Source organism: Electrophorus electricus, chromosome 5 (genome assembly GCF_013358815.1).
Source record: "Electrophorus electricus isolate fEleEle1 chromosome 5, fEleEle1.pri, whole genome shotgun sequence".
NCBI classification, from domain to species: Eukaryota; Metazoa; Chordata; class Actinopteri; order Gymnotiformes; family Gymnotidae; genus Electrophorus; species Electrophorus electricus.
Window position 1 is genome coordinate 28,152,291 of NC_049539.1, and position 16,313 is coordinate 28,168,603.

Genomic DNA, 16,313 nt, shown 5'->3' on the forward strand with positions numbered 1-16,313 from the left:
AACACCTTACTAACTGTGAAGCGTAGCAGTGGCTCGATGATACTACACTATATGTCCAGAAAGTTTGTGGACACCCTTTCTAATGAATGGGAGAATTCAGCTACTTTAAGATTCACCTCATTGCTGACACAGATATGTAAGTACACACACACAGCATGTCTAGTCCCTGACAGGTATTGCCAATAGAGTATGAACTTGTCTAATGCCAAATATGAACTTATCTAATGCCAGATGTGGGGTAGAGGGTGTGAAGCTCTGCAGCATTGAGCAGTGACCCATTCCTTCACAAATGTTAGTAGAAGCAGTCTGCATGCCTGGGTGCTTGGCTTTATACACCTCTGTGGCCATGCAAGTGATTGGAACACCTGAATTCAACAATTTGGATGGGTAAACAAATTGTTTGGGCAATATAGTGTGTGTGTGTGTGTGTGTGTGTGTGTGTGTGTGTGTGTGTGTGTGTGTGTGTGTGTGGTATATATATATATATATACACACCCACACACACACACACACACACACACACACACACAAAATTAAAAATATCAAAGAAATAGCCAAACAGAATAGGCTGGAAAATGTAAAGTTTTATAAATAAAATCTTAATGAATTCAAACTGTGTAGGGACATGCAGATGCCCCCTGACCCTCTGTTAACAGCCAAAGCAGTAACCACTACTGTAGTGTAAGTGATCGCCGATTATAATAGTCAAACTTTAGAAGAGGAGAGACAGCCAATGCAATAACCACTAGTGTAATGTATGTGATCTCAGCTTGTAATAGTCAAACAAATCCACCTCAAAGCACAAAACACACAAAAGAAAAAAGTAGCAAACAGAACAAACAAAACCAAAAAATGAACTGATTTTGGCTTCTGATGAATTGTTACCATTTTTCCGTTAACTGTTATCAGTTCTATTTAAACTGAAACTGGTTTTGGCTTCTGATGGTTTGATTTTTTCCTTCCTTACCTTTGGTTATTTAGTACATGCACATCACACATATGACCCACCTCGACTTCATAATGCTGTTACATTCTCCACCAGCCGTAGTTACCGTAGTTCTCTTCACTATTAACTAGAGCCTTTGATACAGTCACTCTACAGAAACACGTGAAACAGCAGCGTCAGAGATGCCAGGAGGAACTCAGACAAAACTGTAGGAAAAGAAAGGACACAGTGAGCCTCGTGCTACTGACAGACTCTCTCTGTTAGCGGCATTCTTTAAACCTTTTTCCTTGCTGACGCATAGAATCAGAGAAAGTCAGGATCTTTTGTTAATGCTTGGTGTTGGAAAAACCCCGGCAGAGCAGCATGTGTCCTCAGACCCTGCACATCAGGGCAGGAGACCCCGCAGTGTTTACAGGCCTTCTGTACTAGAAGAGGTCAGACCAGGACAACAAACTGTCATAGAGAAGCACTGTGTTGGGGACGTGATGCTCATGGACATGTAGCAAACATCTATTTGTGGAACTGAACTGAACCTCTTTGCAGACACTGTAGGTGTGACCTTTACACCCTTATGACCTTTTAAAGCCTTAAACGCTTCCTGCCCTCTCCATTAGCCATCAGTATAAGTCACAACCAAAACTGAAAATTCTCCTGATACTGAAATGACTCCTGATACTGCAATGGACAGTAATATTCTGCTGGCACATGTTTGCAGTTCTCTGCTTCTATAATCCTGTTACAGTTGTCTCTAATTTCAGTGGCAATTCTGGGTAAAGGAAGCTGGGAGCTGCAGTAAGAGACTATGTGTGATAAAAGAGTGTTTACTACACAAACAGAGTGTGGGCAGAAGCGTGTGTATGTGTGTGAGTGTGTGTGTGTGTGGGTCTGTGTGTGTGTGTGTGTGTGTGTGTGTGTCTGTGAGTGTGGGTTTTCTAATCATTTCTACATGCTGTAGAACTGAATCCTTCAGGATTAGCCAGGCCACAGCCTGTACAAGTCAACACTGGCTCCACCTGCTCCTGTTGGCTCCTGTTGTCTGAAGTTCACCTGTGTTACACCACTGCTGTGTTCCCTTCAATGGCTTCCAGTAGCTGCTCACATCAGATGTAAAAACCCTGATGGTCACTTAAAAACCCAAGAATGAAGCAGCTCCTCCCTACATGATGACACTGGTCAGCCCAGTCCCAACCTCAAATACACCTCCCTTCAAGTGTCATGGAAGACAAGCGTCAAGACTCTTCTCTGACCTGTCTCCCAGATGGAGGGATGAACTAACACTGTCTCTTGCTGTCTTCAAATGCAGACTGAAGACTCATTTATTTGTGGAGTATTTTTAACCAATAATCCTGTACTTATGGAAATATCATTGTAATGGTCCAGTGGTAAAGGTGCATGGCTACACTCCAAGTGGATACAAAAGAAAATGTTTTTATTGGCTTACAGTGCTCCAGGGAAACAGAAAAACTATATCCCATCAAAAACATCCAAAAAAAAAAATTAAGGAAAATTTAGTATTTGCTTGATTTATTTCCATGAACTTGTAATCATAAATTCTCCAACATCAATCAACTTCAAAACACCACTCTATTGAATTTTCCCTTAGAAACTTGTATAAGGAAAAACAGGAAATTGTGTGACATAAATGCCTGTCTTTGGGCAGGAAAGTTCATCATAAAAGTCCCCTTCAACACAGGCTATGGTTTCTTGTCCCTCCAAAACAAAATGGAAGCTTCTACACAAAAATAACAGGCAAGTTCATTTCTCTCTTAATCTACTTTTGTTTTACCTACTTAGTTAAAATATACTTAGTAAAAATATTCCTCACCAGAGAAACATTCAACTTAAACAGAAACATATTATAAGAACAATATTTAATCACAAATACTTTTTCTTCCCCTGCAGGTCCTCACTAAATAACACTATTTTCATGTTAACCATCCCTCAATAAATCACTTCATCAACAAAGTTTGATCAAACAATGTACATAAATAAATAAATAAATATATATATATATATATATATATATATATATATATATATATATATACATACACACACACACACACACACACACACACACACACACACACACACAGCATATGTGCTCTGAAACACAGAGTCCATATGAACACACTGTGGTGGAGGGTAACTATCACAAGACATTACACTCTGTGTAATGTTGTGCTGTGTACAACATCTGTATCTGTATCACTCCAACACACAGAAAACAGAATGAAAAATATTTCCCAAAACAACACGGAAGCCTCCCCACAAAAATAATCACAGGTAAGTTCATTTTTCTCTTTTTACTTTTTTTTTTACTTACTTTTTACTCATTTTACTTAGCTAAAATCTAAAAAAAAATTCTAGCCAGATAAACATTATACCTAAACTGTAGAAACATAAGAACAATATTTAATCTCAAATACTTACAATAAAATTATCTTTCCCTGCAGGTCTTCACTAAATAACACTATTTCCATGTTAACCATCACTCATTAAATCACATCATCAGTAAAGTTTAACCAAACAATTCCTGTGTGTTAATTTACATACACATATATAAATATATATACACACAGCATATGTGCATCTCAAACACACAGGTCATGAACATACTGTGGTGGAGGGTAACCATCACAAGACATTACACTCATACTGTGTACAACATCTGTATCTGTGTCACTCCAACACTCAGAAAACAGAATGAAAAACCTTTCAGTTTCCAAAGATTTCCACCTTTAATGTGTAGATTTGTACAGAGTTTAACACAGTGAGGTTATGATTCCACAGCATGTGTAACTTGTAGAACAGTATTTATGTCATATGTACAGAAATCAACTGAGCTCAGTCCTTTATTGGAGCATCATTTATTTTGTGTGTGTGTGTGTGTGTGTGTGTGTGTGTGTGTGTGTGTGTGTGTGTGTGTGTGTGTAAGGCCATGTGTGTGTAGAGCAGTGCGTATTTCAGGTGTTCCTCTGGGACAAAGGAGGCTAATCTGTCTCACACACACACTTTGGTGTCAGGATAAACCATAAACCCTGCATATAGGGGCTCACTGAATCTGGAGTGGAATGTGTGTGAGTGTGTGTGTGTGAGAGGAGACGCTGTAGAAGGACAGAGTGCCGGCGGGCCAGTCCAGACACACTCCTACTCTGTTGGAGCTGGAGGGGGCAGAGATGGCAGTTCTCTTCTTATTGTGTGTAAAGGAAATACTATGTGCTTCAGTGATTCACATACATTCAGCAGTATCGTGTTCCCTAGGAAGAATGCTTATGTAAGCAAAGAACGTTAAGGGAGTGTGACAATAGATCAGATAAGCAGGAAATGTCACTCTTGTTTTATTGCCTGCAAAGAAGAAACGACACCCAAGCAGATTGTTACCAGCTGGCCTGAAAGAGATGAGCAACGCTTAAAGCTGATTGGTGTATGAGCCATAGCAACAAGAGGCAGGAAGTCCGTGATTGGTCAAAGCATACAGTTAGAATTGTATATTAAGCAACGCTCTGTATGACTCGGGGCTTCTCTTGGTAGTGAGCCCTCCACTCTGTGGAATCTTTCTTTTCTATTAAAACCTTTTTTACTTATTATCCACATCTGACTCCCCGTTTCAGTGAATTTCCACCACATTGTGCCAGACAATGTAACTGTTATCAGAGCAGCTCAGACTCCAGGACTTTAGATTACGTCCAAACACACAGTCACCACTGCCATTTTCCATCTCGAGTGTTTCCACACCAACATTCTATATTTAAATCCTGGCAATTTGCCCAGGATTACAAACATACAGATGTTTATAGTAGATAAAAACTACTGAAGACTCAAGGAAACAGGAAAATGTTTCAGAAATGTTTCATATCATCTTATAAAGTTCCTGGTTTAGCTGAATTATACTTTATGACATTTAGTTAATGCTACTTTGTTATATGTTTAGATGGTTGTGATTCATATTCTCAATAAATATCAACTTTTATTATAGCAATATCAAATATTTATTATTTAGAATGTTATTCATTTTATCCGTCATATCCATGCAATCAATGATGAAATTCTAATGACCTAAGAAAACCTGTTTTGTCCACAAAATAATTTTTTACCCTTCTTCTGTAAAGAACTTTTGGATTTAAAAAAAAACGCTTACAGTAATAATGACTTGGGTCACATACGTTGTAACTGTGAGCGGTAAGGAGGCGGACACGTGCGTAAAAGAGCGAGATTTATTAAGGACAAATCCAGAGTCGTAGTCGTTAGGATAGTCCAGGGTCAGTTTACCAACACGGAGAGCACGGGGAGACATGATCAAACTAACAAAACACACGAAGGCAAACAGGGGAAGCAGGCTATAACAAAGGCTAGGAAATACGAAGGAAATACGAGTACAAACTTACATACATGTATTCATACGCAACAAATCTAACAATGAACAACAAAACACAGGCCATCAGACAGGGTTTAAACACATGAATTTAACCAGGAACGAAACGAGGGACAGATGTGGAAAATCAAATGAGGGGCGGAGAAAACAAAACTACGGAATGGAAATAAAACACACAAGACCGGGAAAACACGGATCATGGAAGTTGGGAGGGACTAACCGTAACATAAGTGTAGGGGAATTTACTCAAAACCTCCAACATCTGGAAGTGATATTCCCTCTCCGAGCACTTCCGCACCAAAATTCTGATATTGAATCCCTGGCAATTCGCCCAGGATTACAAACAAACAAAACTATATTTTATAGTAGGAAAAGGGTGCAAAAATATTTAATGACCTTGGAGTCTCCAATAGGTAAAAATGACTGATATGGCGGAAGGAAAATCACTGAGAAACGTGGGAAACAATTACATTACTGCACTTCCCATGTCAAACTAATCCTGTACAAATAGTCTTAACACACATGAGATTCTGAAACCTGCTTTTGGGGACCCACCACCCTGGAACACACCAACACACCTGCTGTAGAGTAAAATTACAAAATAAAAGCCACAGCAGGTCTGTGGATTTAAGACCAGTGAAACAGTGATGGACCGTGTTGTTCAGGCCAACGAGGAAGATGGCGGAGAGGAAGAGGAGGTGGACAATGAGGCCATGATGAAGCTGGACAAGCGTCTTGTGACTCTGTTCAGTGAGCAGAAGAGGAAGCGTCAGGGCAGTCAGGAGGAGAAGGAGCGTGTGCGGAGGGAGAGGACGCTCGTGAAGGACTTCAGGATTAAAGTTGGTCGCTCCCACACGCCAGGACAGCGGCAGACTTGGAGGACTCATCTCTTCTCTAGAGCTAACTGTGTGTGTGTGTGTGAATGTGTGTGTGTGTGTGTGTGTGTGTGCATGCATATGTGTGTGTGTGTGTGTGTGTGTATGTGTGCATGTATGTGTGTGTGTGCGTGCGTGTGTGTGTGTGTGTGTGTATGTGTGTGTGTGTATCTCTCTTTCTCTCAGTGCTGCACTCTATCTGGTTAAAGTGTTGAGGGGTGTGGTGAAGAAAGCGGATGCAGCACACAATGTAGTGTCTGCATGTGTGGCGGGGGGGGGGGGGGGGGGGGGGTTGTGTGTGTGTCAGTGTGTGTAGATCCTGGACCTGCTGCAGGTGCTCCTGTCTAAGCAGGGCTCCAGTGGTCTGGTGCTGTGTCTGGTGGAGCCTCTCCTGACCGTGATAAAGAAGGTCATGAGTTCCAAGGTCGTGCAGCAGGAGCAGGACTTCCTGCTTAGAGCTGCAGACATGTTCAGGTACGTCAGACTGTGGGACACACAGACACACAACACCAAGACAACGTGTGTGTGTGTGTGTGTGTGTGTGTGTGTGTGTGTGTGTGTGTGTGTGTGACAGAACCAACTGTGCAGAGAGTTAGAGGGGCGAGAGGCGGAGCTCATGATATGTTGGAGCGTCTGATTGGCCGAGCACAGAAGCTGCAGGACTCGTCAGTGGCGCTGTACTACTTCAGGTGAGACGGGAGCTCATGGGACACAGTTGGGACACACTGTTCTGGGACACACTGTCCACACCAAAGACGCTTACGATAAAAACTACTGAAGACTCAAGGAAACAGGAAAATGTTTCAGAAATGTGTTTCATATCATCTTATAAAGTTCCTGGTTTAGTTGAATTATACTTTGACATTTAGTTAATGTTACTTTGTTATATGTTTAGATGGTTGTGATTCATATTCTCTCTCTCTCTCTCTCTCTCTCTCTCTCTTTCTCTCACTCTCTCTTTCTCTCTCTCTCTCTCTCTCTCTTTGTGCTGCACTCAATCGGGTTAAAGTGTTAAGGGGTGTGGTGAAGGAAACGGATGCAGCACAATCTCCTGCCACACAGGTGTAGTATAACACATCCACACACTGCTCCTATGTGTGTGTGTGTGTGTGTGTAGTATAGCACCAACATGCTGCTCCTGTGATTAATGGTGTGTTCTGGTCAGACTGGTGAGAGATTGGTAGTTTTGTTGTTGTGTATGTGTGTGTATGTATGTGAGTGTTTTCTGGTCAGGCTGGTGAGATGAAGGTGGTTTTATTGTTGTGTATGTATGCAGGAGAGGATCGTGGGTAAGGTGGACGGAGCCAGATTAACTTCCTGTTTCAGAAATTCCCTTGTGTCCTTTATGACTGAAAAAGCCCCTTCATGGGATACATGTTCATTAATCTCTTCAACAGATTTCCTGTGAGAGAACACACACACACACACCACTTTCACAAACAGCCTCACATACAAGCATGTACCACACACACTGACGTACATATTCAGGATATACTCAAAACACACAAAAACACACATTTGCTCATATTCGGTAGTTACAGAATCACTACAGAATTGAATCTATTCTGGTCTCATTGTTGAGTTACTGTAGTATAATTATAACACTCATATTCTCCACATGTTTCTGCTGGTGATGGAGCTTGTAGAATTATGTCACACAGCAGAGTTAATGCTCTACATAACACCAGCAGTGGGTCAACCAGTGCTGAACAGTGCTGTTGACCTGTTGTGTTTTAAAGGTTCTGTGTGTAAATCTGGTAGACACTGCAGTAGAGAACATCACTAATGTGTGTTGACCTGATGTGTTTTAAAGGTTGTGTGTGAATCTGGTAGACACTGCAGTAGAGAACATCACCGGGGCAGTGAGGAAACATCAGCAGGTAAATCCCCCTCAGACTCTCGACCTAATCGAGCCCTGCTGGCTACATTAGCAACAGAGGTATTGATGTCTTCACTTGTTTTTTTCTTATTGGTTGTTCATTTCCTGTAATAAAAGGTTATAGATACCAGTGCTGTCAGTTTTGGTTGTAAAAATGAACATCTTCATCCTTTCAGGTTTGCGTAAGCGTTTTCAAGGCCTTATTGGTGTTTTGATTGGTTTAACCTGCTAGATCTATTTGATTGGCTATATAACACTCTGGATTGCTTTGATTGGCTGTTGCAGGGCCAGGCGTGTGTGATAGTTCTGAGAGCTCTGCAGCCTAAAGAGGTGAAGCAGCTGATGACTACAGCCCAGTGGACTGAACTCTGCCAGACAACAGCAGACCCACAGGTAGAGTCCTGTGCCGACAGGTAGTGTCCAGCTCCAGCAGGTAGTGTCCAGTCCCGACAGGTAGTGTCCAGTCCCGACAGGTAGCGTCCAGCTCCAGCAGGTAGAGTCCAGCTCAAATGCATCTCACACAGTTAGAGTACAATTTAAGACCAGCTCCAGCAGGTAGAGCTGAACTCTCCCATTTTTCAGCCTTTATCTTACACACCTGATCCTGGTGATCCTGGGCTTGTGAAGTGGGTGGTTAACAGTATCAGGTGGGTTGGATATGGCACTGACTCAGGACACTTTAAATCACAACAAATTAATCTGGGTTTAGTAGGATGACACTGTGCCAACATGAATAATCTGTGTAATCTAATTAATTCACTCTGCTGTTTTGTGTGTGTGTGTGTGTGTGTGTGTGTGTGTGTGTGCGTGTGTGTTTTAATGCATTCATAAGTGAAATTAATGCCTGTTAGGCTGAGTAAGAACTGTTTGAGGTGTAGTGCTTGGACTGGGGTCTGAGGCTGCTGAGATGGTGGGGGTGTCACCCCAACTGTGGGCTCATCACTCTGAGCTAAAACAGTTTGGCGTCTGTTCTGTTTCCTCCAGAGTCTCCAGCACACAGAGTGCAAGAACAAGGCAGTTCATGGGAAGATGCTGAAGGCCTGGAACTCTGTCACTTCCGGGTCAAAACGGTTCTCAGTGAGGTACAGAAACCCCGTTTATCTCTTGCTCTAGACTTGTGATTTCACTCTGTTTTTTTCCACACTGGCCTTATTTGTTGTTTTAATTAAGTTTGTATTGTCAAGGCTAAAATTCTGTTGTTCTGATCAGAAGGTGGAGGTGAATCTAGACTCTCTCAGGAATGTTCTGAGGTCCATGAATTCTGAGGGGAGTCTGCAGAAGGTTGGGCAGCTAGAAGACACATACACTTTATAATCTGAGTGTACCCAAAACACCTCACTGTACTAAGACACGTTATAATCTGAATGTACACAAAACACCTCACTGTACTGAGACACATTATAATCTGAGTGTACCCAAAACACCTCACTGCACTGAGACACGTTATAATCTGAGTGTACCCAAAACACCTCACTGTACTGAGACACATTATAATCTGAGTGTACCCAAAACACCTCACTGTACTGAGACACATTATAATCTGAGTGTACCCAAAACTCCTCACTGTACTGGGATGAATTATAATCTGAATGTACCCAAAAGCCCCTTGGCAGTGTTTAGCTGCTGGGTCGATGGGTGTTGCACACATACAGTGTATGTCTAGAAGTAAGTGGACACCTGACCATCACACCTATCTGAGCTTGTTGGACATTGTAAGGGTTTTAAGTGTGGTGTAAAACATCACGGAGGTCTTTAAAGGCCTGGTCAGTGGGTACTATTGCTCTGGTGTTTGATAATCTGAATTTAAATAATCTGAATTTAAATAATATGAACCTGTCTGAAGACAGAAACAAGTATGTAAGACATGTTCTCTCTTGTTAAACAGATCCTGTGACATGAGGAGGCAAAGCAGGATGCAGGGACAAGTCTTGTTGGTGTGGAGACAAGACACCTCACTGTGTGTTTCATTCCTATAGCAGGTGCTCTGAACTTCTGACCTGATGGATGCTGTTCAAGCTCCGATAGCAAAAGATGATGAGGACAGAGCTGTGTTGTCAATCACTTTTTATTAAGCAAATCGACAACAGGAGTAGCCCAGATAGAAATATGTGTTTAGTAGTGGTTTGTATATGTGATATTGTAATCTATGGAGGAGTAGTGATATGTTTGTGTAACATGAAACAAGAGTTTTTAGAGGGAAAAATGTGAAGACATCTGTAGGGTGTGACGAGATAAAGATTAGCTATACAGTAAAATAAATGTACTAGAGTACAGCGGTGATTTGGGTTTTCAGATCTAGAATTCTAACATAACTCTCGTTTGTATCTAACAATGTCTTATGAGTGTGTTGTGAGACGTGTCTAAATGAAGCTTTATTTTCTTTTCACTTAGTGTACCAAAGTAGCGTATTAGACTAGTAGGCTATGAGTTACAACATCCCAAACGGAAGAAGATAACGTGCTTATACTGCAGTTGTCAAGACTGTTACTTTATCATTTACTATCATCCATCCAGAGAGAGAGAGAGAGAGAGAGAGAGAGAGAGAGAGAGAGAGATAGATAGATAGATAGATAGATAGATAGATAGATAGATAGATAGATAGATAGATAGAGAGAGAGAGAGTGAGTGAGTGAGTGAGTGAGTGAGTCACTTGGCATTTAAGATGGATAATGTCCTGGGTCTCTGAGGGGCTCAGAGTGAGTGTAACTAGCCCATAGAGGGATAATGTGTTACAGATACTACACCATCTCAGATAGAGGAGAGATTCACATTTGTACTGAGAAGACTGACTGTGGGGGGGTATTTTTGTTGGGTTTTTTTTGTTCTCATTAGGATGAAGTGGCTGTTGTGTTTGAATCTGGCCTGCCACATATTTTATTGTGGGGTTCTGATTTAATTGGTAAGATTATGTGGGATTTTGTTGTGTGGGGAATTTTGGGTTTAAGAAAGGAATATGCTGAGAAGAGGCTTGTTATATCCATTTTTATCTTCTCTTTTCTACTGATATACAGTGTTCTGTGTACTAAAAGGTCATATCCAATAATAATAATAATTATGTCATTGTCATGAATGGCCCCCTCCTGGCGTCCCGGTTTCCGTGGTTTCCCGGTCATATCTGTTTTCCTTTGCTTCCTTGCTGTTCTTTGGTTTAGTTTTCACCGCCCCTCGTCTGCTCCTTCCTTCCGGTCCATGTTCACCTGAATCTGTTTATTGCCAACTTGTCCTGGTTATCTGAGCCCTGTGTTTGGGTTTCTATGTTGTCGGTTATGTTGTCCGTAAATCACGTTCCTTCTGTTATTATAGGTTCCTTCTGTTATTATAGGTTACTTCTGTTATTATAGGTTTCTTCTGTTATTATAGGTTCCTTCTGTTATTATAGGTTACGCTCCCAGTACTGTCGTCACCCTTGCTTTCACTAGTTCATGTAATAGTTGTTTGCTAGTTCATGTAATAGTTGTTTGTCTAGTTCATGTCATGCCTTGCTGCAGTGTTTTCTCCAGGCCTCTGCTTATTTTGCCCTTCGTGTTTGTGGTTCCCTCGTTAATAAACTGCATATGCACGCTGCCTCTCGTCTACTTGGGTTGGAACCGTTTGTCTTATACACATTTATGACGTCCGAGTGGTCATTAATTACTCTGTAGTGAGGCTGGAAGTTCTCAGTGGAATCTGGTTGTGTCCTGCTGTAAAGGACACCTAGATAGCTCACTCATAGATAGCTCACTCATAGATGGCTCACTCATAGATGGCTCACTTAATGTTTGAATACAGTTTTCATATGATGAAGAACCTGTTTGCTTCCTTCTTCTAATGTAAGAGCACTGCAGTGATTATTCTTACTGTTTCTTGTATCTTTATTTCCTCTGCATGGCCTTTATTTAACATAAAATGTAAATGATCCATTGTTATGTAACCAGCAATGCTAATAGACATTTACTGCTATTCTTTTACTGCTAGGTTGTGTTCTGTGTTTATTATACAAAATAATCTGTTTATTTAGGACTCCTATATTTTTCTTACAATGTAGAATATGCATTAATAGAACTATTAATGTGATCTAATGTAAAATTGGTTGTACTGCTGCTAGGAGGTGGTATTCATAGTTTATTTTTGTTTATTATTATTATTAAACTGCATCATGTAGTTTTCTGATGTACCAAATACAGGTAAACAAATACATTTTCTTTCCACAATACTTGAAACACATGCCCAGCATTCAGCCATTAAGAAGATTCTTTGTCATATGCACATGTCATGGACGTCCACACACACATGTTTACTGTGAGGCTTATTATCTAAATTACAATCATCTGTAAGTTAGATCTACAAAGTGGTTTAAGTTCCGAAGTGTTTCAACGTGCCGACATAGTGATTTACTCTCAGCGCGACCGCAAAACAAGTCCGTGTAGGAGGGACTGTGATTCCCATTGTTTGTATAGTCTATGATTGGATGCAGAAAAAAAATGATGGACAGCTACGTTTTGGCTGCAGATAGTCTTAATAAAAAATGACCGACATAAGAAAGCTGTTGTGTAATTGTCTTCATGTGCTCCACTTTCCCACTGGTGTTCCTGTAGTCTCTCCCATCTCAAGAAAACGAAAGTATTTTCTGAACTGTTTGGGAGGAAAGTTGAAAGTTGGGCGGATTGGAGATACGCGCGTTTAAAATATTTCACGGTAAGTTCAGTCTGTTTGTTAAAATGCGATGTCGGTGCAGTTTAAACAACGTTTTGTAAATACATAGTTCTCTGTTGGAATCGTAGGTCAACACAAAAGCGGATTAAATGTAAAGATTAAAGTCCTGGTGAAGTTAACGGTACGCAACTGAAATGACGGGACACTAAAATGGACGTTAAATATAACGCCTAGTACCGTCGTTATATTTTTAAACAATTATTTAACTTGGTCAGATATACTTTGTCAGTTATTGTAATTCTCGTTTTTAAGTCGTAGTTAGTCAGTAATCTTTCCAAATGGTCCCAGTTGAAACTCCTCTGGCATAAACGTAAAGTTGCTGCTGTGATTTCTGTTTTTTACAGTTAGTTTTCTGTTCAGTTTCAGCTGTTTTGTAGTGTTGTCCAAATCCTCAGTGGACAGTTCAGATTCCCTGTATAGTTCATTATCTGTATTATTAACTATAGTTTGGGATGGGACGGTCAGTACTGACGTTTCTATGCTTGTTTCGAGTTTCTGAAGCGCAGCGTTTTGAAACACTGATCCGAAGTGTGGCTCAAAACGGCCATGTCACGTGACCACGGCTAAACGAAGCTTGTGTTTCTACAACTGTCATACAGAACCTGCCGCTCCTGTCTTTGACTGACAGTGTCTGAAACAAACCTGATCACACATCTGTCTCAGTCACAAACTCTATGAATGCTTATAAGTCAAGAAATCACACCAAAACCTTCAGGGATTTTGTGAGAAGAGAAAGTATATGTAGAGAGAGATCCTCTGGTTTATTGACAGGAGTGATGTGCTGTACATCCACACATTTATATAATGGTAAAAACACCTATGCATGCCAGCAACATGTGTTCTATGTGAATGAATCTTTTCCAAGACTGAGGAGGTAATTTGGGAAGAGAAGATGCCCCCAAAACAGCAGAACAACTAATATTTTATAATATAAATAATAATAATAAATATATAAATTGTTCCTTTATTTTACTTTATTGAGCTTCACTATCCATAATTATAATTATCTACATTCACAACACTTCCTTCTGCCATAGATGAAACCTGTTCCACACAGATAGTTCATTAAATAGGTCAATATCATATGTATTGATAACCTGGCATAACCCACCAGAATATTATCTAGCCAAATTAGTTTAGAATTTGTTGTTTCACAGAATAGAATCATCAAGATGTTAGCAAAAGTGGTCACTGGAGATCATGTCAGATTGTTTCTGTTCTGTTCTAAAAGCCCAGAAGTGTTGGAAGAGTGAATATTATTTAATTTAGTTTTTCCTTACAAAATATTTATCCTGTTAAATGTTATGTCATTGGCTAAATATATTTATCGATTATCCAATTAAACTTTGTGTAATTGGCCAAAGATTTAGACTGTATGGCTGAGTGTGTTCAGATGTCATTTCTTGCAGGAACAAGTGCTGAGTGTTTCCTACACAGTAAAACTCAGTTTGTGTTAAACCCAGAGACTCTGTGTTACTGATAAAATATAAGTCAGGCATCTTCTGTTCATATTGCTGTTTTGGTATGAAAAAACAATGTTAGTTGATTCTTAGAGTTACTAACACGCAGGTACGGTACTCCATGTGCCTTTATGTATAGGTTTAGTTTCACTTTCATGTTTTAGTGTATTTCTCTTCTGGTAATGCTGTGCTTCATATCAGCTGTACTTCCTTTGTCTTTTAGGGAGGTTAAATCAGTAATTTAAATGTTAGTCATGGCCACTGCATTTCTTTGTTTATCAAGAGATTGTATCCGTTCCAGAGAATTACCGCTAGATGGCGCCCAAGTACCAGTTATATTGCTCGTAGTATAGCCATTACAATCAACTGTAAAATGCTTTTCTGTGTACTGTGCATGTTGTCATTTACAAACAACAATGACATTTAAAGTAATATCCATATTTGTGCTTGATCTCAAAGCATTATTAACCTATTCTCTACTTCACAGTTCTGTAACATCAAGTCCATATCTGTTACCTTTGATCTTAGTATGGCTGTGTTCTGGCCAACACACCAGGTTGAACACATTATAAAGCCAACCAGTGCCAGTCATCCCAGTTCCCTACAGTTGTCTACTACAGTTTTGAAATCTTGAAACACAACTGCTTCGAACATTTGTGTTTCACAATGCCTCACTTTTCCCACCACCACCTATAGTGTACTGTAAATGCAGTGAACAGCTGATGTACACTGATTAAGGGCATATAACAGACATGTTGTCAGGTTCAATATCAGCAGTATTTCAGCAGAACCCAAAAGTGACAGAATGTTAATGCAACAAGAAACAGAATAAACGAATCTTGTGCCGAAGAAATAAACATTACAGGATTTTCCTCTGTAGTTTTTTTAAGGAGCCTCCTCCTTACTTCAGCAGTGAACCTGTGACCTCAGTCCTAGGGTGTGACACATTACACACTCAGATTCTTTCATAAGTGGGGTAGATGTGTTCCTCCCAGTGTGTGAGGGAGTGAAGTTCCCCCCAACATTACAACACTAATACCGCAGTAACAATGTCACCATTCTACAGGTCAAACTAATAAGAGGGGCTCACCACAGGTGTGTTTTAGTTTTAGGAGAAAAGAAGAAAGAGATTCAGCATCATCTACCCACACACACATTCTCCAACTCTCTCTTACTTGTAATGTGTGTGGACCCCTGTGTGTTTGTTGTCTGTCTTACAGTTTGTCTTTTGTTCTGTGTTCATTTCCTGCTGTGTTTGGGGAGAGAAACAGAGTGTCCTGAGTCTACCACACATGATCCTCAGACCAGACAAGCCACTTTCTTTTTTCATCAGAAGTGGCTGAGGGCTTTCTCACCCTAAAACACATCCCATCTATGGGTTTTCTTTACTACCCACCAGGAACACACACACACACACACACACACACACACACACACACACACACACACACACACACACACACACACACACACATTAATCCCTGTCAGTCATCCTCAGCCATTCCCCTGCTCTCCATCTCCCACTTATTAGTTTGAAATTCTAGTTATTCTCCCCTTCATCTGTTGCCACTTCCTCTTCATATTTAAACCAAGTTCTACTAGCAGTGCTGTTCTAGTTTCTGTTTGCATTTGTGAGCTACGGCTGAATGCTTTTGTTTGTTGGTACTATTAAGAGTAAAAACATTCCAAACTTACACTCAAGTTTCACTCCCTCCCTGCACCCGTCACAGTAACAGGGAGCCACCTGAAGGACAGGTGTGTGTGTGTGGTATATTTGTGTTACTGAAGCACGTGGGTGTGTGTGTGTGGGGGGGGGTACGTTTGTGTGCTGAAGGAGAGGTGTGTGTGTGTGTGGTACGTTTGTGGGCTGAAGGACAGGTGTGGTGGGTGTATGCGTGTGTGCGTGTGTGTGTGTGTGTGTGTGTGTGTGTGTATAATTGCTGAAGGACAGGTGTGATGTGTGTGTGTGTGGGTGTATAATTGCTGAAGGACAGGTGTGATGTGTGTGCGTGTGTGTGTGTGTGTGTGTGTGTGTAGTTGCTGAAGTGCAGGTACCAGGTGGAGTTGATTGGGTAAGAATGTTGTG

At 40.7% G+C, this 16,313-nt stretch overlaps 2 protein-coding genes across 3 annotated transcripts in view; both read left to right on the plus strand.

Moving 5' to 3' along the window:
* The first annotated feature begins 6,796 nt into the window (after nt 1-6,796).
* Nucleotides 6,797-10,598, plus strand: LOC118241335 (myb-binding protein 1A-like protein). 2 transcript variants are annotated; one of them, XR_004775984.1, is made up of 8 exons: nt 6,797-6,885; nt 7,206-7,258; nt 7,473-7,600; nt 8,010-8,076; nt 8,361-8,468; nt 9,060-9,157; nt 9,285-9,356; nt 9,961-10,598. XR_004775984.1 is itself a non-coding variant. In XM_035526023.1 (8 exons), the coding sequence occupies exons 3-8, from the start codon at nt 7,542-7,544 to the stop codon at nt 9,295-9,297; spliced, it is 351 nt and encodes a 116-aa protein (XP_035381916.1). In that variant the 5' UTR covers nt 6,797-6,885; nt 7,206-7,258; nt 7,473-7,541; the 3' UTR covers nt 9,298-9,371. The 2 variants fall into 2 exon arrangements, 1 of the variants encoding a protein (XP_035381916.1); XM_035526023.1 differs by lacking the exon at nt 9,961-10,598 and adding an exon at nt 8,496-8,508 and having other exon boundaries at nt 8,361-8,461; nt 9,285-9,371.
* Nucleotides 10,599-10,695: 97 nt separating this feature from the next.
* The window catches only part of LOC113568603 (NLR family CARD domain-containing protein 3-like), a 42,109-nt gene continuing 36,491 nt past the window's right edge, over nt 10,696-16,313 (plus strand). The window contains exon 1 of the mRNA XM_035526025.1: nt 10,696-12,749. The gene's annotated coding sequence lies outside the window, so the exon portion shown is untranslated. The remainder of the gene's footprint in view (nt 12,750-16,313) is intronic.